The following is a 24,522-nucleotide window of genomic DNA, read 5'->3' as shown; positions in this document are numbered from 1 at the left end:
CTATGAAGTTGCCACATAATTCAAGATAAATTGATATCTGGAGGAATAGCTTCTGGTGCATCATGTTCAAATTTGATTGAGCGATCGATACAAAAATTGAACCAAATGACTGGAACCTCAATTAATACCAATATTGTGCTGGGAGGAAGAATTTTAGCGTTTTTGGGGGGACACGTAGGAGTGGAGGTGAAATTAGTAAAATTTTAAGAGATTAAAATGATGAAGCTGGAAGAGACAAAAGCTGCAAATTACGAATGCGAGCAACTGACCGGAGAGATGCAGACTTGCGGAGCAATTTGATAATGGATAAGAACCATCAACATAAAAGTAAGCATACGAAGCATTAGTTAAGCTGGAAGAAAGCATAAGCTTTCAATTTAAGGGTTGCATGGAGTGCAAGCTACCTTGTTGCATTAGTTAAGTTATGAACATAATTTGGGCTCTTAGACCAAAAAACAAACAGCAATATGCGCAACTAGGACCTGTCAAGGGCCTGTCAAAACCACTTCGTCGTCCTATATATTAAAATGGTTCTCACAGGTCCAATATACAGCCTATAGTTCTGAACTAGAATATGGAGAAATTTATCGCACAGGTCCTACTTGCACATTAGAAAAAAAAAAAAAGGGGGGGGGGGGGGGGGGGGGGGGGGGGTGGGGGGGGTTACATTGCCTTCCAGAAAGGACCATGCAGCTTGCCATACCCATCAAATAAAACTATACCCGTTACCTTCAACATTTAAAAAAAAAGCACTTGAAAGATGAGATCCTTCGGTACCTTATCCAAATGCTCTGTTCCTCTGTTAATAACTTCCAAATATAGAAACAGTGAATAAGGTTAATCAATTACCAGCCTCAAACAAACATTCCATAAGAGGTGAAAAATACATACTTCCTCCATCCCAAATTGTAAGTCGTTTGACTTTTTTGACACTAAGTTTGACCACTCGTCTTATTCAAAAATTTGTTCAAAATATCATTTCTTTTGTCGTGGCTTGCTTTATTAATAAAAGTTCTTCAAGAATGACTTAAATTTGACTATGTTTGCACAAATTTTTTGAATAAGACGAGTGGTCAAATTTGGGGTCAAAAAAGTCAAACGACTTACAATTTGGAATGGAGGAAGTACCATACAGTAGCGTGAACATAATCTTCAGCCCTGATGGAAAGTTAGTAATTGATACTTCCCACATGGCAAAACAAAATGCAGAATACACAATAATAAAAGCTGTCATATTGTAATAATTGGCAAAGGCGACTTACACATAACTACACTTGTCATCATGACAGACGACGTACCCAGTGCAGAGAGCTCCCGCTCTGTGCGGGGTCTGGGGAAGGGTGTTAGTGGCAAGCCTTACCCTCGACTGTGGAATGCGAGGAGACCGCGACTCGACTTGTCATCATGACAGACGACACATGAAAATTGGGATGCACCTAAGAATTGCCTCGAGGTAGAAAATGTGAGTTTAGCCATGGCAAATTGAATTCATAAACATTAACATTTTGATCTATCCTTTTATGTCATACCAATAGTGTCTCGAGAAACTAACACCATATATCACATAAATACAACAGACGATAACATCATCAGACCAGTATCACTAACAACAGCAGATGCATATAACACTTAGAGAAAAGAGGAAAAATATTCATAATTTAACAGCTATACCATACTTCTACCCTGTCTATAAACTCCATACAGCTAAACATAGCACAAAACTGTACACTCGCAAACCTAAAGGGGCATTAAGTGTTTATGCCTGGCTTCTCCGGCAGAAATTGCTTCATCTCCTGATCCGTACTCCGGTCGACAATACTGGGGAGCCCAAGGGATAGAGACAGTGGCTCATCATCTACAATATCTGAACCAGAAAGATTACGCTTCGTTGCCACCATGGATAGGGAAAGTGACAATAAAGTGGAGCCCTCATCTGCCTTCAGTGATGCCTTATTTAAGCTAGTACTAGGTTCTGGGGAATCTTCATCGTCAGATGAAAGAACATGGATGATATGATCAGGTACAGGTTTTTTAAGAGAGACAGGATCTGAAGGACCCCTGTGACAATGCTGTAAAACATCGAATGGATTATCTTGTCCAGCCGGTAAGGGATGTATCTTGGACAAGCATTTAATAGGTGGCATTTCATCTCCAAAAATGCAAGTATAGTGTTTGCCATAAGAAGTCTTCTGCCTTTTGTTGGTGAGGTCAGAATCCAAAGAACCCATATCTGAACTTGGAGTTGATTTAGTTTGATTATCACATATCTTTGATCCACTAAAATGACAATGCGAGGGCAGAAGACCATGTTTCTTAAATTTTATCTCATGTGAGATTGATCTAATTGCACCTGGTTGCTGTGAAAAACAGAAGAGAGATTCATTCTGATCTGCTTTCTCCATTTTGTTTCCACCTGCTGTTCCTGTGCTACCTGAAATGAATAATATAAGGATTAAACAACAAGCAAGGATAAATCCAGAATTGATCTGTAGCTTTATCCCATGAAAAGATGCCACCACCTTTTGCAGCAGCTGGATAATCCCGAACCATGTCATGACCTTCTCCTGTTGAGATTGTGGGAAGATTAGTTCCATAGGGAGCTGCAGAAGGATGCCCCAGTATAATTTGTCTTGTGCCTGCAGTTTCTTCATGATGTATTTCACTTGCATTCAGATTTCTATCCTCGTCTTTGGACTCTAATAAAATATTATGATCTACAGATGCACCAGATTTCTCACTCTCTGATCCAAGTGAAAGAGCCAGATCAGATATATCATCATTAGGGCACTCATTCAAATCTATACCCAAAGGCTGAAGTGCCTTAGGGGAACCCATATCAAGCTGGATAACAGGTCCATTGATTTGTTCTAATGGACAATTATTTGTAGGAAGCTCTAGTGGACTACTTTCTTTCCGGGCATAAAAAATGCCCCAAAAGAAATGTAAACCATTCCAACCTGTAAAATATCATAAAGAATCCATTAAAAGGAGGCAATGAGCAATCCTGCCAAGAGACAGCAACATTAGCAAAGAAAAACTCACGTTGAATCCTCTCTGGCAATTTATCAGATGGAAAAATGAGAAGTTCAGTGCCACCAATATTTGCTTTGAGGGACAAATCACCAAGAAGCATGTTATCCAAGAGTTTACCATATGCCCTTTCATAACTGTTCAAGGAGACAGGAGACCTCAGCTAGTATACAGAGGATTGATACTCATGAAACAGTGAAATGGTGAGAAAAGTGATACCTTCCAACATCTTTAGCAAAGAAAAAAAGAGCAATATTATCTTCAGTTGGATTTACTTCATTAAATTGCAGCGGCCATGAGGAATGCCGTGGAACTTCTGCTAGCTGAATTTTGTCAGGTAACTGTTCACCAACTTCACGTACTTTGGACGAGGCACAAGTAGACAAGTAAGCTTGAAACCCATCGAATATTTCAGGGGAGTTTCCATCTCCTGAAACCTCAAAGCTACCCCTGAAATAAAAGAAATTCACTGTTAAAACTCTTAACTAGTAAATGGAAGTAAAGGGAGAAGAGGAGGATCATACTGCCAGATGTAAGACTGCTCTGGAATAACAAAATCTTTTAAAGGATTCCCAAGAGCTGAAGATTGATCAGCAAAAGCTTCCTTCTTCAAATCCGGTTTATCCAATTTATTTTCAGGGGGGTATAGATTGTGTGCCATCTGAAGACCATGTGGAGTCACAGACAATATATCTCCTGAATCTGTAACCACCTCTACAATTTTACAGGAATCATCTCCTGTGTTTTCCAAAAGCTTTTGTTCGCAACATACCACTTTCGGAGCTGAATCATCAGAGGTGCTTTCTCTTGGAACATCTTGCAAATCTGATTCACATGTCATGGCAGTAAATGTTGCGGGAACCACCTCGGCATGCTCATTTGGCGCTATGTTAACATTATTCACTGAAATGAGTAACTCGTCATCCTCAACATCATTTGATCTATCCTTTTTGGCACATTGGGATTGAACTGGTGGATCAGATATCTTTACTCCATAAGCATCTTTACCAGAAACTTCCATTGGTTTTGGATGCACAGTAACATCTTGCTTGCCATTGTCACTTCTGGACAAATCATAGCTCTGCTTCTTTTCAGCATATCCTGATTCAAGCAAAACATAAAGAAAGCACATTAGGGGAGGGGGGACAACTAAGATTTTCCATTTCTCTTCCTCATGAGAAATAATTAAGTAAATGAAGAGCTTACCAGGTCTTTTGCTACTTTTAAGTATGCTTGTTCCAGACCTTGAAATATCCTGATCAATTTTTCTTTCCCCTGACTTCATACAGCTGTCAGGCCTTGGAGATGAAGGAATGTTTGGTTTTTTCAAACTAAAGGAAGCCCTTCTTTCTGTTAAATTCTTTTCCTTTATTGGCTTCAGTACTCCTGGTTTTTCATCTTGAGACAAATGAAATGTTTGCTTTTGTTTTGATGATCCAGCATCTATGGAATCTGAACCCTCACGTTTGAAAGATCCTGATTGTACAATCTTTTTGATGGGTTCCTTATCTCTAGGATCTCTTGGGGAATGTTCTGCAGGTCTTAACTTGCTAGACATCCCATCAACCAACTGCTTGACCTTTGGTCCGTTGTTGGTGCTGTTGAAGGATAGCTGCTTGGATAAAAGGCCTGCCGAAGAAAAGCTAGAAGGTTAGCATACGAATCCAGACTAAAAGTAACAATAAATAAAACAAAGATTACTTGTGAATAGAATACCAAAAGAGTTTAGCCAAACCTCTTGGTGAAGGAACTGGAGCTTTAGCAGTCACCATGTTCCCCAAGGAATATGACCGTGACAAGGTCTGAGAACTTTTGACCACCTGGGTAGCTCTCACCGGAACATTATCAACTGAAGTTAAACCTCCCTTGCTAGATTTCTTAAATGAGTTCTCACGAGAGATGACATCTTGCTTTCCAAGGCTACCTGTCTTGAAGAGCCTAGGCTTAGGGGATGACGTACTCTCTGAATGTCTCTTACATGATATCGGTGGACTCCGTAGGCCTTCACTTGAGAGTGGCGACTCCATATCAGTAGAAACTCGCAACTTTTTGCGGTTTAACAGAAATTCTGAACTTTGACTCTTGTTATAGACTCCAGATATTGGTGTTCCATGACTGTGTGGTCGTGTGTCCAAATCAGATGTAAGAACTTGCAGTTTGTTACGGCTTGCAATGCTTAATGATTTTTTGTTCTTCACATCCAATCTTTCAGCAGCTGGGGTGGTATCCTTTACTTGGCGTGTTTGTGTATCAGCTGAAGCTAAATGCAACCTTTTACTCTTACCATCACACCGATCAGCTGTCAGTGCGCTGTGTGTGACTTGCGGAGAATCCAAATCAGGCACAACAATTTGCAATGCCTTAGGCTTGCTTTGACTTTCTGTCCTTTGGTTCTTTCCTTCTGTCACATTAACCGCCACGGTACCAGAGTTACTTGTATTTTTCTGATCTTCCTTCAGCTGGCATTCTTCACAAAACCATTCACCAACTGGAACTTTTTCCAACTTCACTCGCATGCAGTAACTAGTAAAAATAAATAACAGTTAACACTGACATGTCCATGTGAAATATGGATGTTGCATATGCATTTTACCTTACAAATAATGCACCTAAAAAGTTATGATACAAGTACTAGACAAATCTGAATAACCAACAATGTTTTTGTTTCCTTCGACACATAAACCCTGATGGACCTAAAAATATTATGTAACACCACCACAGAAGGAAATTAACTTCTGCACAAGATCATGGTTTGCCGCAATGGTAGGTTACTACCTGAGCAGATTATTAGTGTAGGTAAAAGTCCAGATTAAATTATTTAAACTGCCTTGTCTGTACTCTCTCCAATCCCAAATAGAAGTCCATTTGGAGTATTGGACTCAGGCACAACAATTAAGGTGAGGGGTACAATGAAGATATTGTCCATTAATCATTGTTAGAATTGAGTGACAAGTGTATTGCATTGATTAGTGTACATTTAAGTAGGGGTAGACATGGAAGAATGAACCAAAAATGTGTTGGAATTATCATGAACTTATATTTGGTGCACTTGGGAGAGAGCTAGCTGGACTCATATTTTGGATCGGAGGAAGTATGAACTATAAAATTTGCCAGTAGGTGTGGTCAATATCACTTCCACTGCTAAATGAATGACTTCTTAGTCAAACAAAATACTGGACACAACCTATGATAATTCCAACTTCCGACAAATACTAGAAAAAAAAACTATCACAGAATGTAACTTACGTATGCTCTGCTCCCTCAAGGCATCTGGTGCATGTAGCTAGAAGATACTCCCTACCAACATCTCCACATATATCACAAACATTAACCTGGGATTGATGCAAACCAGACATAAATGTTAAAAACGAATCTAGCATACAAGTACGTTAAAATATGATGATTACGAATGGTAAAAATAAAGTGCTTAAATATGCAAACAAGATACAGACATTGACATCAAAAGTGCCATAAAGGAAGATAGAAAGAAAAAAAAAACTCATGTATATTCAGATACCGAAGGGCGGGCCTAGTGCAAGCGGTAGAGTCTTATCGCCTATGACCGGAAGGTCCCGGGTTCGAGTCGTGGTCTTCTCGCATTGCACAGGCGAGGGTAAGGCTTGCCACAGACACCCTTCCCCAGACCCCGCACAGAGCGGGAGCTCTCTGCACTGGGTACGCCCTTTTTTTATATTCAGATACCAAGCTAGTTGCATATAAAGTTTTTTTGGGTTAGGAGCAGGATGGACCTTGATTAAAGAAAACAAGAAATAATGATTATGACCAAGCATCCTGATTACAAAGAATAAGAAAATGCTTGATCATATACTCGGAGTCATCACAGTTGAAGTTTTCCATGTATTTTTCATACATGAGCAAAAATGCCATGCAGCACATTTCATGGAGAACTCCTTAAGAACATAACTGCACCAAATGCAGCAGAACCATGCAAAATAGAGTCGTGTTATTAACTTATTATATCTACAGGAAACAACAACAATTAAGGAGATTGTTCAATTGGTTTGCTTGATAGTTGCAAGATTATAAAGTCGATGAAAGAACTCTCACTGTTTGATGCTAAGAACTTTGAACTGGTCAGAGAGAAGTAGACATTAGTTCATTAAAATTCCCTCATCCTAAAGAAATAATCTAAAAAACATACACCCAAAAAATATATTGAACTAGTTTATACCAATCAAAGGCCACAATACAATTTTCTTAATGTGTGACTCTGGCAACTGAGAGTAATCAACTGGTTATCACTCAGCTGAACAGCAATAAGGTCAACAAAAATGATTGTACACATATTTCCAGGATAAAAATACAGTGAAGTGCAGCAAACTCCAATATTTGAGTGCCAAGAAGGATGTTAGAATCCCACAGTTATCTAAAATAAGAACAGTCTATATACCAAATTGTTTGCATTGGTCTTACCAAGGTTATCAAGTCGCTAGTCGGGCTTATAGGTGCCATGACGATCAGTTATGCACTACAATTATTTATGATTAGTCGTGATTAGTCAGGTTGATCAGTGCCATGGCGACTAGGGTTGATTAGACGATTTGAAAACACTCTTATAACTATTCGTATTGGTAATGACTTAATAGAGCATGCAATTAAAAGCATGATAGTGGAAATTTGTTATTCTCAAGTTTAACATAGGCAGATTCCATGCAAAAAATCAGCACCAACAGGTAGTGCTAGATGGTATTCCAGAATTGCAGATATCATGCAGAAGACTATTTGAGTTCAAAAAAAGGGCGTACCCAATGCAGAGAGCTCCCGCTCTGTGCGGTTTGAGTTCAAAAAAAGGGCGTACCCAATGCAGAGAGCTCCCGCTCTATGCGGGGTCTGGGGAAGGGTGTTAGTGGCAAGCCTTACCCTCGCATGTGCAATGCGAGGAGACCGCGACTCGAACCCAGGACCTTCCGGTCACAGGCGGTAAGACTCTACCGCTTGCACCAGGCCCGCCCTTCACTATTTGAGTTCAAACTTTGGCATAAATCTTTTTTTGTTCAAACACGCAGGAGAGCTGCGCACCATTATAGAAGAAGAAAAAATGGTACAGGACCGGTTCAAACCATCAGCATAGAACTTAACCAGTGCAAGCTATCTTCCACAAAAAAAAGGAGCAGTGCACTGCTATAATTCTAACTTCTACACAAATGCCATATGGCCAATAAAGAGGCAATGAAACGAAGGTTAATTTCACATTCTAACCGAATACTACATAGAATGACATTAACAAACAATAGATTCGTTTTTTTTTTTTTTTTGTATCCAGACATCAAGCTAGTGTCAATTAAGGCTAGTTTCAATACCAACTACTAAAACAGTTGCAAAGCATTGTGTTCAAAGGGGAACCAGTAAGAAGGGATAAAGGAGTTACTTACATCTATCAAACCTTCCGAATTCCCAGAGTCTGTCATCACACCATGTTGTATATTCAACTTTCTGTCGCTGGATATATCCATTGAACAATCTTGATCCGAATCTTGTTTGCCACCCACATTCTTCTTAACATCATCATTGGAATGGATGTCACCATGTTCTTTGATTTCATGTTTTGAGCATAAGGTGCCATTGTCTAGATCCTTCAATGAGAAACCATCTTTGTTCGCATGCCTATTACTGTAGCCTGCCAGCGTGCCATGGTTGTTATCACCAGCTATACAAGGGTTCAATTGCCCACCTCGTGGTTGTTCATTATTCTTCAAAAGAGAAGTCTTCTCACAAGGTTGATGAGATAAATTATCCAGTGCTTTCCCAAATTCATGAGCTTGCCTGTTAGGAGATAATCTGCTCAATGCACTGATAGAAGACTGGGTTCGCAGCAACTTTTTTGTCATAACAGAAGAATCTACAGGGGAAAATCTACCAGATGAGCTAGGATGCATATCACGACCATCAGATCCTTTCTTTGATTCATCAACACATTGATTTCTTAGTTTGCTGTGGTTAGCCATGGCTTTATAATCTTTAGCAGTCAAATCTCGACTGGATGCAGAAGTTGATAGTTTTTTCTTATCCACATGAAGTTTGCCTTCTCCTGAAGTAACACATGAGTTGCTGTCATCAAGGTATTCTGCTCTAGATAGTCTTGTGTCTTGATTTAACAGCCTCCTTCGTTTTGATGGCATGTCAACCTCTGATGAATCATCTGCAATGGATGATCTTGCAACCACTTTGTTTCCACCAGTTACAGAGTAGGAAACATGACCCGAAGTTGCACTAAACTCATCATCATTTTCTCCTTTACTACAGAACCCTTTCTCACTACGAACGAGTGAATTGTTTTTTACTTCCGACCTTGTGGAGCATGTTTGAGAGGATGCACATTCAACATTCGAATCCTCAACTCGAATACGTGGGTGTAAACAAGAGGAACAAGGGGCAGAACAGACATTACAGGTGCCAGACTCTGCCTTGACACGAGTGTTGTTGCTTGATACCACTCTTTTCTTTACCACAGTCTTGTCCTACAAATATAAAACAATATATCAGTCTTAAAATCATTACTCACGCACAACAAAAATAAGCATGAAGGCTGAAAGGCACAATCGCACAAGTAGCACTCTTAGCTAACATTACATGTCTGTCAAGAACTCAAGATATGGATACGACAGGAAGAAAGGATGGTTTAACTGCATAGATAATAGAACGACACTTAAACCAACAAAACACAAATGTTACCATAAGCGTTTCTAGGGTTTGACCATTACTGCACTTCCTTCTAATTGCCGTGCTGTCCTAAAACTATATAAGCTATATTACATAAGATATATCAAGATAAACAATAATGAGTTCAGATTTAGATAATGGTGGACTGTTCCACCAAATCTACACATGACGACAAGAATGGTCTCGTGAACAATTTAAAACGTATTAGATTTACTTGAAAAACATCAATGTGTCATAATATCGTAACAAATAAACATATAATGAATGACCATCAAAGCAGCTTCCATTTCCAAAGTGACAATAGCTCATACAAAAAGCAGGAGATGCAGAAATCGTGTAACATATTCTTTTTCTACAGCATTATGGGATCGGAATCACACTCCACCACCACTGAACTGGAGGCGTCTGAGTATACAAGCGAAGAGGAAGAATCTATAAGGAACTTGCTTCTGAGCATCAGATGACCAAAGAGCAACAAGTATTCTAATCTAATGAAATTCAAGGACCAAAATATTCCCATGCATATGCAGGGAAATACTCATGCCTCCAATGCTCACCTCCATCTTAGAGGCCAGTTCTTGTTGCTCCGATCCCTCCATGCGCCCTCCGCCGCACCCTTCCGCTGATTCCTACACAGCAGAAACAATACGCATCAATCACCAAACCAAACTGCAGCATCGGCCGTAAAATCACATTAAAAACACATAAAATCTTTTCGATTGAAGACTGAAATTCGATTCAGCGGACTTGATATATTCAAAAGAGAAACCTAAATCAAACTAAAACTGATGTACATATTCGATCAAATTCGATTCGTCTCCTTGTAAAATCGTGTCACCTTTGAAAGCATGAGCAATAAGGAACGAGCAATAAGAAAACCTGAATCATAATCACGCGCAACCATGCGCCGTTTGCAAAACTTCGAATCCACGAACTCCTAACACATCGAGTACAATCGAAAACAATCACATCTTCCCATATCATCCTATTGGGGAAACTAACAACCACCCCCAACAGCAACGCGTACGCCACAGCACCGTGCTGGATGCGGCACTACGCACCTCTGGAACTGGGAGATCTTTGTGGCGCATGCGATCGTACAGATCCCTCATAGTACGCTCCTGCTGCCCCCTCATTACCCTCCCTCCGCCCCCCGCCGATCGGCCGCGCCTCCGCCCCTAACCCCCGGCGCGGGCAGCGAGCAGCCTCGGCTCCTCTTCCATCCTAGGGGCGAGAGAGAGTCCGGCGAGGAGAAGGAAACCAAGACGAGGGGGATTGGATTGGGTGGGGTTCGCTCAGCTCTGGCGTGGCGAGGAAGCAGCAGCGCCGCGGAGGAGCAGAGGAAGACAGGAGAGAGGCGAGGCGAGGAGAGAAGAGGAGAGAGAGAGACCAGTACTGGTAGTGGAAATTTGGACTCGGAGGGCGTGACGGTGACGCGACGGGAGACGGGCGAGATGGGAACGGAATGGAACGGAAGCGCGCGACCCTCTAAATGGCTGACTGTCGGGGCCCACTCGTTTCCCCGAGTGGGGGCCGTAGCCACAGGTCAGTCTTGGTTCTCCAGCTGTGTGCTTTACCCGGGTTCTTGTACGTACTTAAAAAGGCTGGCCGGTGGTAATTGTGGACAGCTGGTGCAGGGGTAAACTAGTGGACATGCTTGGAGATACGTAGTCCGTGTACATGCATGTATATACTACTAGTGGTATACTAGTACTACGTACTAATGTATCTGTAAGAATTTTTTTACTGTATTTAATTTGCACCAGTAAGAATAAGACCTAAATAGTATATTAGTATGCGTGTAATAAATAGTGTTAACCTTATTCCTGATTTCATTCTTTGGCATCGATTTATGTGTTGTTAATGTATTTTGCCTATTTGGTACTAATAAATAAATATTATCTCTCTTGTGACCAGCTTCGTTTTCTTTGGCACATCTTTATAGTCTCTCATCCCACCCCAAAAAAGAACTGTCTTTAGTTTATAGATATTATTAACCTGATAAATAAAGGAAATTGGTTTTTGTTGATTTTGTTTTGTTGCAATGGCCATCTTCGATTTGGGCATGCATGTAGGGTACGTTACATGGCTATATCGACAAGCCTCCGCCTCTTGCGCTTCAACGACAATCCAAGCACACCAACATCGGAAAATTTTGACAGCGGCAAACAATCAGCATGTTTGCTTGGTCGTAAATGATCGTAAATTTTCAATCAGAACAGTATTTTTCTCTCACATCAAACCAGCCAGCAGTAATAATCCACGATCATATACGATCGTATCGGTACCAACCGAACTGATGAGGACATCCTCCACTATTAACCGCTGGCAAAGACGCAACAAAGGGGCCAAGTGGCCTAGTTGTAGTCGGGCGGCGACCGTGTGAGCCTCTGAATAATCCCACCTTGCTTAGCTTGGGAGGAGGAAGCCACCTTAAAGAGAGAATTCCTTATTTGACACTGGGAAAATGAGTCGTTCCTTTCTTGGCCCTGAAATTTTCTTCGTTCCCTATTTGACACTCACTTCAACTTTCGTTCCTAATTTGACACTGCCGTCAAATCCGTTAGCTAACGGTGTTAACTGGCCGTTAAAAAGACATTTTTGCCCCTAGAAAAAAAAGCGGCGAAGCAAATTTGAGAGAAAAAAAAACCTGCGCCTTTTTTTTTTAGCTGGGCGCATGCATCAGAAGCGGGCGCAGGTTTTTTTTCCTCTCAAATTTGCTTCGCCGTTTTTTTTTCTAGGGGCAAAAACGTCTTTTTAACGGTCAGTTAACACCGTTAGCTAACGGAATTGACGGCAGTGTCAAATTAGGAACGAAAGTTAAAGTCAGTGTCAAATAAGGAACGAAGAAAATTTCAGGGCCAAGAAAGGAACGACTCATTTTCCCAGTGTCAAATAAGGAATTCTCTCCACCTTAAAAGGGAGAGCCACCCTTCCTCTATTGGACTAGTCTTTTAGGGATATTGGGCCTTTCCCTGAGTGGGTGTGCCTGAGAACTGTTGGGGTCCGGACAGCCTTAATTTATTGGGCCTCGGCCAACCCCACTTGGGCCGGATGCATCACGAACAGGCTGAATAACACCATTTGTATGTGTCTTTTTCTCTAATATAAGGAAATGTGTTTTATTTTCGAAACAAAATAAGGAAATGTGTTTTAGGGTCGCACGTAGAATGAGTCATGCAGATACTTTTCATGTGCTTGCAAGAATCAATAGCACAGCAACTAGGACGCCATTTGGTTGCAAAAAATCGGCCAAAGCGTTGGTATTTTTTTTTGTAAAGTGGTCCTTCGTGGAATGTTTATAAACGTTTTTATGTTTTGAACTAGAAAGGAGAATCACCTAAATAGGTGTTTTACAATGTTTCAAGGAGATTTGGATTGATAAAAGCCAAATGTCACCAATTATAGGTAAGAAATTATGTTTACGCAAATAAAAATCTCTACGAAAAATCTGAATTTGAAACATTTATGAGATAATCTAGATCCCTACTAAAACGTGCCCTAGTTGTCCTATTGATTCTAAATATTACTCATGGGTGTTCTTAGGGCTACACATACAATGTATGTGTTGTTAGAGGCAGTTTGGTTGCCTACCACGGCTCGCCATGCCGTAGGTGCCACAGTTGTGGTATAAAAAATGGCCGGCACACGCCACGCCACGCCACAGAGTAAAATGACAAGTAACAGAAGCAAAACGACAACTGTGGCCGCCAATGGTTACACGGCAACCAAGTAGCAGCCAAAGTCACCAAGCTTTTGGCGTGGCGAGTTGCGGCGTTCAACCAAACACACCCTTAGCTTCCTAGAGTTCGTAGGTGAACACCTATAGCTAGTAGACCTAAGAAATGGTTTCATTAATAGCACAACTTTGTTAGTTTGCAAAGATATATGCCAGTGGAGATTAGTGGTCAACTAACTAAGCATAACCCAATTAGCAAGGCGAGTTAAATCGAAAAAACTTTTGAAAGCCCTTTCATGATGTTAAACCATGTTAGTTTCGAAAAAGCCACAATTAGCAAGGCGAGTTAAATCAAACAATAGAATGGAAATAATACGCAATCGAGTTACATATCTATACGATCTCTGATACGTCTAGAAGGGGGTGAATAGGCCTGTAAAAATTCAACTTAAACCAAAATCAAATTTATCCGCGGCACTGCCGCTTTATGAGCGTGGCACTATCGCACCTGTAGGAGAGATTAGTTCACAGTTCAAAATCTACTCAACGAAATTTAGATAGGGTAAATTTCTTAGCTTCCTGCAGGGTGGTTGAAAGGTCCTAATATGGCTAGAGGGGGGTGAATAGCCTATTTAAAAATCTACAAATTAACTAGAGCAATTTGATTAGTATGACAAATAGCGTAATGCAAACTTGCTCTAGCTCTACAAGGGTTGCAAGCCACCTATCCAACAATTCTAGTTGCAATGATTACTTAGGCACACAAACTTGCTACTCCAAAGAGCTTAACTAGATGAATGTAAATAATAAAGCAAGCTCTCAATTCTAATTACACTAATGAGCTTGTATCAACTAGTTTGCAAGAATGTAAACAAGTAAGTAGGGTGATTATACCGCCGTGTAGGGGATGAACCAATCACAAGATGAAGATCAAGCCAATCACTGGGAGAATGCAAATGACAAGAGACAACCGATTTTTCTCCCGAGGTTCACGTGCTTGCCAACACGCTAGTCCCCGTTGTGTCGACCAACACTTGGTGGTTCGGTGGCTAAGAGGTGTTTCACAAACCTCGTCCACACGATAGGACACCGCAAGAACCGACCCACAAGTGAGGTAACTCAATGACACGAGCAATTTACTAGAGTTACCTTTTGGCACTCCGCTGGGGAAGGTACAACTCCCCTCACAATCACCGAAGGCGGCCACGAACAATCACCAACTCGTGCCGATCCTTCACCGCTGCTCCAACCGTCTAGGTGGTGGCAACCACCAAGAGAAACAAGCGAAATCCGCAGCGCAACACGAATACCAAGTGCCTCTAGATGCAATCACTCAAGCAATGCACTTGGATTCTCTCCCAATCTCACAATGATGATGGATCAATGATGGAGATGAGTGGGAGGGCTTTGGCTAAGCTCACAAGGATGCTATGTCAATGAAAATGTGCAAGAGTTCTCCTTTGAGCCGGCCATGGGGCTATAAATAGGGCCCCCATCAAATAGAGCTATTATACCCCTTCACTGGGCAAAACGCGCTCTGACCGGACGCTCCGGTCATACTGACCGCACGCTGGCCCTCAGCGTCCGGTCACCCGATGGACGCCACGCGTCACTGGCTTCAAACGTTGTTCGTCAGATTTCAACGGCTACGAAGCTGACCGGACACTCCGGTAAAACTGACCGGACGCTGAAGCTCCAGCGTCTGGTCATTTCCAGTAAGCTCCCCGAGGCATGTTTTTTCGACCGAACGCGTCCGGTCCACCTTGACCGGACGCGGACCAGCGTCCGGTGCTTAACCCTAGCGACTGTGCCGTCTGACAGCTCGATCGGACGCAGCCCTTCAGCGTCCGGTCACTGAGTGACCCAGCGTCCGGTCAGTAGACCAGCGCCAGCATCATTTCGACCAACTCCATTTCAACTCTAACTTCTTCACCCTTGCTCAAGTGTGCCAACCACCAAGAATTTTGCATCCGGTGCAATAGAAAATAGACATTTCATTTTCCTGAAAGCGTCGAATCCCGCCTCGCAAGCTCGGCGGGAGGGAGAGAGGGACCCAAACCCATCTCAACCCTGCAAACACCTTGTGCACATGTGTTAGCATATTTTCACAAATATTTTCAAGGGTGTTAGCACTCCACTAGATCCTAAATGCATATGCAATGAGTTAGAGCATCTAGTGGCACTTTGATAACCGCATTCCGATACGAGTTTCACTCCTCTTAATAGTACGGCTATCTATCCTAAATATGATCACACTCACTAAGTGTCTTGATCACTAAAACAAAATAGCTCCTACATTTTATACCTTTGCCTTGAGCCTTTTGTTTTTCTCTTTCTTCTTTTCCAAGTTCAAGCATTTGATCATCACCATGCTATCACCATTGTCATGATCTTCGTCGTTGCTTCATCACTTGGAGTAGTGCTACCTATCTCATAATCACTTTGATAAACTAGGTTAGCACTTAGGGTTTCATCAATTAACCAAAACCAAACTAGAGCTTTCAGTGGTAGATCATAGATTGGTAGCTGAAAGTGGTGGAAACACCATGCACAAGTAGATTGGCCTCAATTCTAGAAATCACCTCAACAACAACAAGAACACAAGTGAAGCAACACAAGCACAAGATGATACAAGGATTTATCCCGTGGTTCAGCTCACCATCAAGGCTTGTCTATGTCCACGTTGTTGAGGTATACCACTAAGGCTTAGGGATTTGTAACCCTACCTCGTTTTCAAGTCAAGAGTGAACTCTTGAGATGAGGGATGATTTTACTCAATGCAAGAGATGGTTACAAACCTCCCGGGGCTCTCACATAAGTTGGCAAGCTCCACAGGCGACGCTCTAGCCGACTAGGAGCCAAGCTCCAAGAGTAACAAACACAATCGCCGCTAAGATGTGAATCAAGTGCTCTTTAAAGTTTAGGAATCAATGGAAATGCTCTCTTATCAAGTTTTATACCCTTATCCATCAAGGATTAATGGGAAAATTAATGGATTTGCTTAGGGGCTTGAGGTCAACAATAGAGTGAGAGAGAGAGAGCTCCTGCTCTGTTTTGAGTGTGCTGAAGTGAGGAAGAAGAGAGCAGGTTGGTTCATTTTTCTATCCCATTGGGAAAGAGAGGAAAAGATATATATACCCCCAGGCCCCAACGATCATTCAAATCATAGATAGCCGTTGGGGAGAAAAAGAAAAGGTATATATACCCCTAGCCCCCAACGGACATTTCACCCCAAGAGGTCGGGCAAGACGAGGTCCGCGGCCTTAAGATCGGGCGAGACGAGGCCACCACCAAAGGGTCGAACGAGCTGAAGCCTGCGACCTTGGGGTCGGGCAAGACGGAGCCTACGACCTAGGGGTCAGGCGAGACATAGCCCGCGACCAAAGGGTTAGGCGAGATGAAGCCCATGACCTTGGGGTCGGGCGAGACAGAGCCCGTGACCAGAGAGTCGAGTGAACTGGAGCCCACACCAAAGGGGTCGAACGAGTCGGAGCTCGCACCCCGCAAGACAGTAAGGATAATAGTGAAGTATAGACTATCTTGGCTATGAATCTGAGGATACATGTGATTGTTTAAGCACTTGGTAGCACATATTAGCTTAAACATTGTGTCCCCTTTATAGTACGATTTTTCCTATACTCAAATTCAATATATAAAAGAATTTAAACCTCCTTTGAGTTTGAAGCCATCTATATTTGTAGTTGGGGGCTCCTCCGTTTCTTGTAGCATCCTCAAATATAAATTCTATGCTTGTCATCTTGATAAATCTCATTAGTTCTCTAATTGTGAGGTCATTATCACCAAAACCCATGATTAAGGCTTGATTGCACTTTTAATCTCCCATTTTTTGTGATTGATGACAACCCAATTAAAGCTTACAAAAGATATAAAATAAATACTGAGACTTTTCGAGCCATGGGTGTAGAGTCTCCCCCTAAATATGCGAATAGAGAATTAAATTCTCAAATTGGTATAAGAAGCCAACATTCATATTTTAGTGAAAGTGATGGGGCTCCCTCTACATCCAAGCTCCTGTGGGGTGCTGCATATTATGTTAGGTATGTAAAACATGATGCAAATGAGAGTTTATGCACACATGCGCTTGCTGCTGTGCGGCAGAGCTGCACCTGACTGTACGAGCAAGACAGAGTCAAGCACCACACAGCTAGCTCAGACAAAAGGATATACAACCTAGCACAATAAGATGACTTCTAATCCACACAACAATACATGTCTATATCCGATAAATAAAGAGTCAAATAGTAGCATTATTTCACAATTTAAAGTTTTGAGCAACTCTCAAACTTTCCACCTAGTGAAGACTAACACTCATCGAATAGGACATGAAGCGCAGCTGTTGCGAAAAGTTGTTGATCCCTCTAATTTTCTCTCCCTTTGGCATAAAGCACCAAAAAGTGAGGAAAAGAAGAAAGATCAACACCTACTCATCATCTCCCTGGATGTTAGTTCAATCAATATCATCACCTCCTATAGCAGTCCCGGCACCACAATCACAATCATTGTCGTCGGAGTCAATACGTGCATGGCCTTGATGGTGAGTGGTGGCGGTGTAGCAAGTGGAACTAGTGGAACGCCTCGACTCCTGTCTTCGACGATATCCCTCTAGGGTCTCATCCCAATCTGCTGTGCATCCCTGTTGCGCCTCATCATCATCTGAATTTGTGTTAGAGAGACTTGGAAGGTCATACTATGGAGGAGGTGGAATAGGAGAAAGTGGTGGAAGGTCCTATCCATGCTGTTGACGTTGCTCAAGCTGTGTCTCCACTACATAGGTGCATTTTCTAAAGATTGCCTTCAACCACTTGCTAAACTTCTTCATCTTGTCTCCACTATGAGACCTAGAGTGGGGAGATTAAGAGATATCTACATGAGCATGAGAGCTCTCGCTCCCTGAGTAGCTGCAGCAGGCTGAGTCTTCTCAATTTTGTAGACTATGTGCATCCCATCCTTCGGAAAATAAAATTCAGTGACCCTATCAATTATGAACATGAGGTAGGGGGCATAGGGCAGACCTCTCCTCCTATCCTCCACGGCAAATCTCAATTCAGTCCACATGAATCTAGGGACATTGAACCTGTCCCCACCAGGAGTGAATCTAGCCAACACATTTCTCACATAGCCATTAATATCTAAGGCTGCTCCATCCTTTGGGTTGATGGTGTTCCTGATGAGGTTGTTGAGGATGTAATAGAAGCTATGTAGACCACTCCTCTTGTCCAGAGACTCAGTGTCCGATCGAGTCTAAAGAGCTCCCCAAGCCGCTCTAGGCCGACTGGACATGTCCGGTCACACCGGACCGGACGCAGGAGACTCAGCATCCGGTCGAGTCTAGAGAGCTCCCACAGCCGCTCTAGGCCTACCGGACACTCTCAGAGTCCGATCAATTTTAACGCTGAAAACTCGAGGCTCGCAGATTCACACCGGACGTTCGGTCACACTCTGCAATTCAGTACCGAGCCACATCACTTTGACCGGATGCTAAATAGTAACTCCTCAGCGTCCGGTCGCTCCATTGAGCTAGAGTCCGATCGTTAATACCGAACATGTCCGGTCACCATACCGGACATGTCCGGTCACTCTGTGACTAGCGCGACTAACTCCTTTTCAACTCTATCTTCTTTACCCTTGCTCATATGTGCCAACCACCAAGTGTATCACCTTGTGCACATGTGTTAGCATATTTTCACAAACATTTTCAAGGGTGTTAGCACTCCACTAGATTCTAAATGAATATGTAATGAGTTAGAGCATCTAGTGGCACTTTGATAACCACATTTCGATATGAGTTTCACCCCTCTTAATAGTACGGCTATCGAACCTAAATGTGATCATACTCGCTAAGTGTCTTGATCACCAAAACAAAATGGCTCCTACCACTTATACCTTTGCCTTGAGCCTTTTGTTTTTCTTTATCCTTTTCTAAGTCTAAGCAATTGATCATCACCATGCCATCACCATCATTATATCATGATCTTTATTTGCTTCATTACTTGGAGTAGTACTACCTATCTCATAATCACTTTGATAAATTAGGTTAGTACTTAGGGTTTCATCAATTCATCAAAACCAAACTAAAGCTTTCACAGGCGCGGCACTGCCGCACTCCCCAAAACAGTAGGAGTTAGCTATAATCTATATGACTCTCTCTATTAGATATGGACACATGTCACCTATATACCATGACTAGAAACAAATAATTAGTATAGACCATGATCATGATACATAAGTTGTCTTTTATAAATCATTTTCATGCACAATATAAAAATTTTCAACTCTTTTGCCTAGATACTAGTTTATCAAAAAGAGACATGCTAAAATTCAAACCACATTATGAGAATCAAGTATATTTAACTCACTACGTAAAGCACAAAACCTTGACTCCTTGAGGGGCTTTGTGAAGATATCAGCTAGTTGCTTTTTGGTGCTCACATGGCGAATTTCGATATCTCCTTTGGTTTCGTGATCTCTCATGAAATGATGATGGATGTCTATGTGCTTGGTTCTAGAGTGACTTACGGGATTATTTGCAAGCTTAATGACACTCTTTAGGGTTAGCTTGAAATCTAGCACACATACACACACTAAGCATAATATCACGCCTAGATGCGCACAAATCTAGTAGAGAGCCGATCATGGAACGATATACCTTGGTATCCATGGCTTTCCCTTCAATATTGAGACCAAGATGTCCATTAGTTGGCATGGGAGTTTTGATAGACTTGGCATTCACCATGTCAAACTTCTTGAGCATATCATGGGTGTACTTCGTTTAGCTAATGAAAGTTCCATCCTTCACTTGCTTGATTTGAAATCCAAGAAAGAACTTCAATTCACTCATCATGGACATCTCAAATCTTTTGGTCATGATCCTACTAAATTCCTTACAAAAAAATGATTAGTACTACCAAATATTATGTCATCGACATATATTTAGCACACAAATATATCTTTCCCAACTTTGTGAGTGAAAAGGGTAGGGTCAGCTTTGCCTATTTCAAAACATTGTTTAAGTAAGAATTCCTTAAGGCATTCATACCATACTCTTGATGCTTGCTGAAGCCCATAGAGAGTCTTTTGAAGTTTGTAGACATGGTTGGGGAACTTAGGATCTTCAAAACCCAGTGGTTGCTCAACATAGACAAGTTCTTAAATAGGGCCGTTGAGGAATGCACTCTTCACATCCATTTAATATAGCTTGAAATTATGATGAGCGGTATAGGCTAGAAGCATTTGGATTGCTTCAAGTATTACCACCGGTGCATATGTTTCCTCAAAGTTCAAGCCCTCTACTTGAGTGAAATCTTGAGCAACCAGTCTTGCCTTGTTTCTTGTCACCACACCATTCTCATCTTGCTTATTGTGGAAGACCCGATTGGTGCCAATAATATTGGTGTTGGGTCTCTCCACCAAGGTCCACACTTGGTTTCTTTCGAAGTTATTGAGCTCTTCTTGCATGGCCATCACCCAATCTAGATCTCCAAGTGCTTGCTCAACCTTAAGAGGTTCTAAAGAGGAAACAAACGAGTAATATTGGCAAAAGTTTGCTAAATGTGAATGAGTTGTTCCCTCTTTCAAAGACTCCTAAAGATGTTGTCAATGGGATGATCCCATTGTATTGTTTGCCTTAGCCTTGGATAATCAATGGCCTCTTGTCCATCTTCTCCATCTTCATTATCTTCTTGCTCAAATATTGGTTATAGGTTCTATCCTTGAATTGGAGTTGGACTTGCTGCTGCTGTCAGAGGGAGAGCGGCACTACTGCTCTTATGTGTGACACTACCGCTCTGTTGATTTGTAGTAGGGGTCGGCTCCCCCTCAGCATCAGGTACGTCAGCGGAACTTTGTTCATCAGCAGCTTGAGGAACCACCACTTTAGTGACTTTATCTTCTTATGGTCTAATATCACCAATAGTCAATTGCTTGATTATTTCACATGGTGGATCCTCCTTTCCTATAACACTTAAATCAATTTGCTCTATTTGAGAGCCATTAGATTCATCAAATGTTACATCTACCGTTATTTCAACTCTCCTAGAGGTTTTGTTGAAAACACGATTGGCATGTTCATTTGATCCATAACCAAGAAGAAAACCTTCATCAACCTTAGGTGCAAACTTAGAGGTTTTGGGTTTCTTATTAAGTATGAAACACTTGCACCCAAACACTCTAAAGTAGGACACTTTTGGTTTGTTACCGGTTAGAAGCTCATATGAAGTTTTCTTCAACTTCTTGTGTAGGTAGAATCGGTTGATGGCATGGCAAGCGGTGTTGACGGCTTCGCACCAAAAGAGATCCGGTGTCTTGTACTTATCTAGCATTGTCCTTGCCATGTCAATTAGTATATGATTCTTTCTCTCTACTACACCATTTTGTTGAGGGGTGTATGGAGTTGAAAACTCATGCTTGATGCCCTCTTCATTAAGAAACTCCTCAACTTGGGTGTTCTTGAATTTGGTCCCATTGTCGCTTCTCATTTTCTTGATGGGGAGACTGAACTCCTTTTGAGCTCTTATAACAAAAGTCTTCACTTTGTCTCTAACTTGACACTTATCAAACAAGAAAAATACCCAAGTAAAATGGGAATAATCATCAACAATAACAAGACCATATTTGTTACCCCCGATACTTAGGTAGGCAACCGGTCCAAAGAGATCCATGTGTATGAGCTCTAGTAGTTGTATCGTGGTCATGATGCTCTTTGGTGGGTGAGGTACGCTAACTTGCTTTCCAGCTTGACAAGCACTATATATCATATCTTTCTCAAAGTGAATATTTGTTAGCCCAAGGATGTGTTCATCTTTTAGAAGTTTGGCCAAGTTCCTCATCCCAATATGAGCTAGTCGACGATGCCAAAGCTAACCCATGCTAGATTTTACCACTAAACAAGTCTCAAGCTTAGCTTTACTTTTGTTGAAATTAACTAAGTAAAGCTTGTTCTTTAATTGACCCATAAAGACAATAGAGTAATCCTCCCTTATAAAGACTTCCACACCCTTATCCGAAAAGAGACAATTGTAGCCCATCTCACACAATTGAGAAACGGATAATAAATTGTAACTCAATGAATTAACATGTAATACATTTGTAATTGAATGCTCAAGGGGTATAGCAACTTTACCGAGACTAATCACATCCCCCTTTGAATTGTCTCCAAAGACAATATTTTTATTTGAGTGCATCATCGGGGAATATGATGAGAACATACTCCTTTCTCCGGTCATATGATTTGTACATCCACTATCAAGCATCCAACTTGATCCACCGAAGGAGTATGCCTGCAAAACTAATTTAGTTGCTTGATTTAGGTCCCCAATTTGACTTGGGGCCTTACATGTTAGTCACAAGAAATTTAGAAACCCAAATAGAAGTATTCCTACATGTGCTGGTTTCCTTTTCAACATATTTGGCAACCAATTTTTTACTGTTGTTGTTCCTTAAAATAAAACACGAAGTCAAGCTTTGTCGAGGTGGTTGAAATTTTGGTTGATAGGCATACTTGTTCATAGTACCCCACACTAATTCCTTTGGCTTCTGCTGATCCTATTTCTGCTAGAACACCTTCTGCTTGGGCTTAGTTTGATTAGGGGCATAATTAGTAGCCTTTCCATTTTTACGGGGAGTGGCACAGCTGGCCTTCACTGCGGCACTACCGCAGTGCGGCACTGCCGCTCTAGACCGCGACACTGGCGCTGTCTGTGTAGGCTGATCTGTACCAACTCTTTCCTTCCTCTCAAACTTGACACACTCATAGTCATTTATGATCTTTCTTTCATTTGTCTTGGCTCCTACAGTGTGCCTAAGCCTATGCTTAATTGAGGGGTGTCTCCCTTGCTTGAATTGAGGCACTTTTGGATAATTTGCCTTCTTGTCACTTACTTGAGCCTTACCACTCAAGCAGCCCTTGCTAATTATCTCAATGAGTCTAGCAATTTCTTTTCTCATTGCCTCCATATTTGCAAGGTTAGTGGAATAAGCATTCAAATCAATATTATAACATTTTCCATAACCTTGACTAGTGGAGGTAGTAGAGGCATCCTTTGCCTTAGAGGGATGTGAGTTGCTATCCCAAAGAATGTTATATTGCAGCTCAAGTTCTTTGTGTTTTTCATCTAAGTCACAATATCTTTTCTTGAGATCAATATTTTCTTTCCTTGTGATAGCATGGTCCCCTTGTTCTTTGGCCAAGGTCTTGTGCAAGAATTCCACCTCACTTCTCTCTAATGCAAGAGCTTCTTTGCTAGTAATGTAGAGATCATCTTATTGGATAAGAGTCTCTTCTCTAGATTCTAGCTTGGCTTGGACACTCTAAATCCTCTATTAGTTTGGTGATGAATAATTTAGTCTTTCTATCCAAATTTTTAGTTATCGTGTTTATTTCTTCATCATTAGAGCTATCACTAATATCATTACTAGAGATATCACTAGGAGGTGGAGGTGGAGGAGCTTTGGCCTTGGATTTAGATTTTACCTTCTTACCCTTTGCCATAAGACAAATATGAGGGGAGTAGTAGTCATCATCGGACATGTTGGTGAAGAGTCTTGGTGAAGAAGATGGTTCATGGATAGCAATGGTCGCAACTTTCTCATCTTCTTCACTTGAGCTTTCTTTAGTTGAGTCCCATTCATGCCCAATGTGAGCCTCTCACATGTACTTCTTGATCTTTTTACGGTCGGCCTTCTCCTCTTTCTTTTCCTTCTTGTATTTGTTATCCTTGATCTCATATGGACACTTGGCAATGAAGTGATCAGTGCTTCCACAATTGTAGCATGTCCTCTTTTTCTTGTTTGGGAAGCTTCTCTTCACTACCTTGTAGCCTTGCTTCTTTAGCCCCTTGTGATACCTCCTCATAAAGAGAGCAACATCATCCACTTTCTCGTATTGGTCATCATCATGTTCACTCTCACTAGAGGATGATGTAGTATCTACTCTTTCTTGAACTTGCTTGCTTGCTTTGGGTTTGCTAGTTGAAGCTTGCTTGTTGATCTTGGACTTGCTAGTAGAGCCTTGCTTGCTTGATTTGTTGGCCTTGAGAGCTACATCCTTATTGATCTTGATGCCTTCTAGCTTTGCTTGCAATTCTCTAAGCTTCTTTCTCTCATTTGCTTCTTCT

The 24,522-nt window shown here is 41.6% G+C and overlaps 1 protein-coding gene across 1 annotated transcript; it reads right to left on the bottom strand.

The window, feature by feature from the left end:
* Positions 1-1,467: 1,467 nt before the first annotated feature.
* LOC136539845 (protein PARALOG OF AIPP2-like) lies at positions 1,468-11,107 on the bottom strand. The gene is made up of 11 exons (XM_066531842.1): positions 10,773-11,107; positions 10,269-10,340; positions 8,424-9,509; positions 6,277-6,362; positions 4,766-5,553; positions 4,237-4,659; positions 3,555-4,131; positions 3,250-3,480; positions 3,043-3,167; positions 2,520-2,957; positions 1,468-2,431 (listed from the first exon to the last, which is right to left on the bottom strand). Exons 1-11 carry the CDS (start codon positions 10,845-10,847, stop codon positions 1,749-1,751), a joined length of 4,584 nt encoding a protein of 1,527 aa, XP_066387939.1. The 5' UTR covers positions 10,848-11,107; the 3' UTR covers positions 1,468-1,748.
* Positions 11,108-24,522: the final 13,415 nt, after the last annotated feature.

The sequence above is a fragment of the Miscanthus floridulus genome, chromosome 1 (genome assembly GCF_019320115.1).
Source record: "Miscanthus floridulus cultivar M001 chromosome 1, ASM1932011v1, whole genome shotgun sequence".
Taxonomy (NCBI): Eukaryota; Viridiplantae; Streptophyta; class Magnoliopsida; order Poales; family Poaceae; genus Miscanthus; species Miscanthus floridulus.
This window is presented reverse-complemented; position numbering and strand designations above follow the sequence as displayed.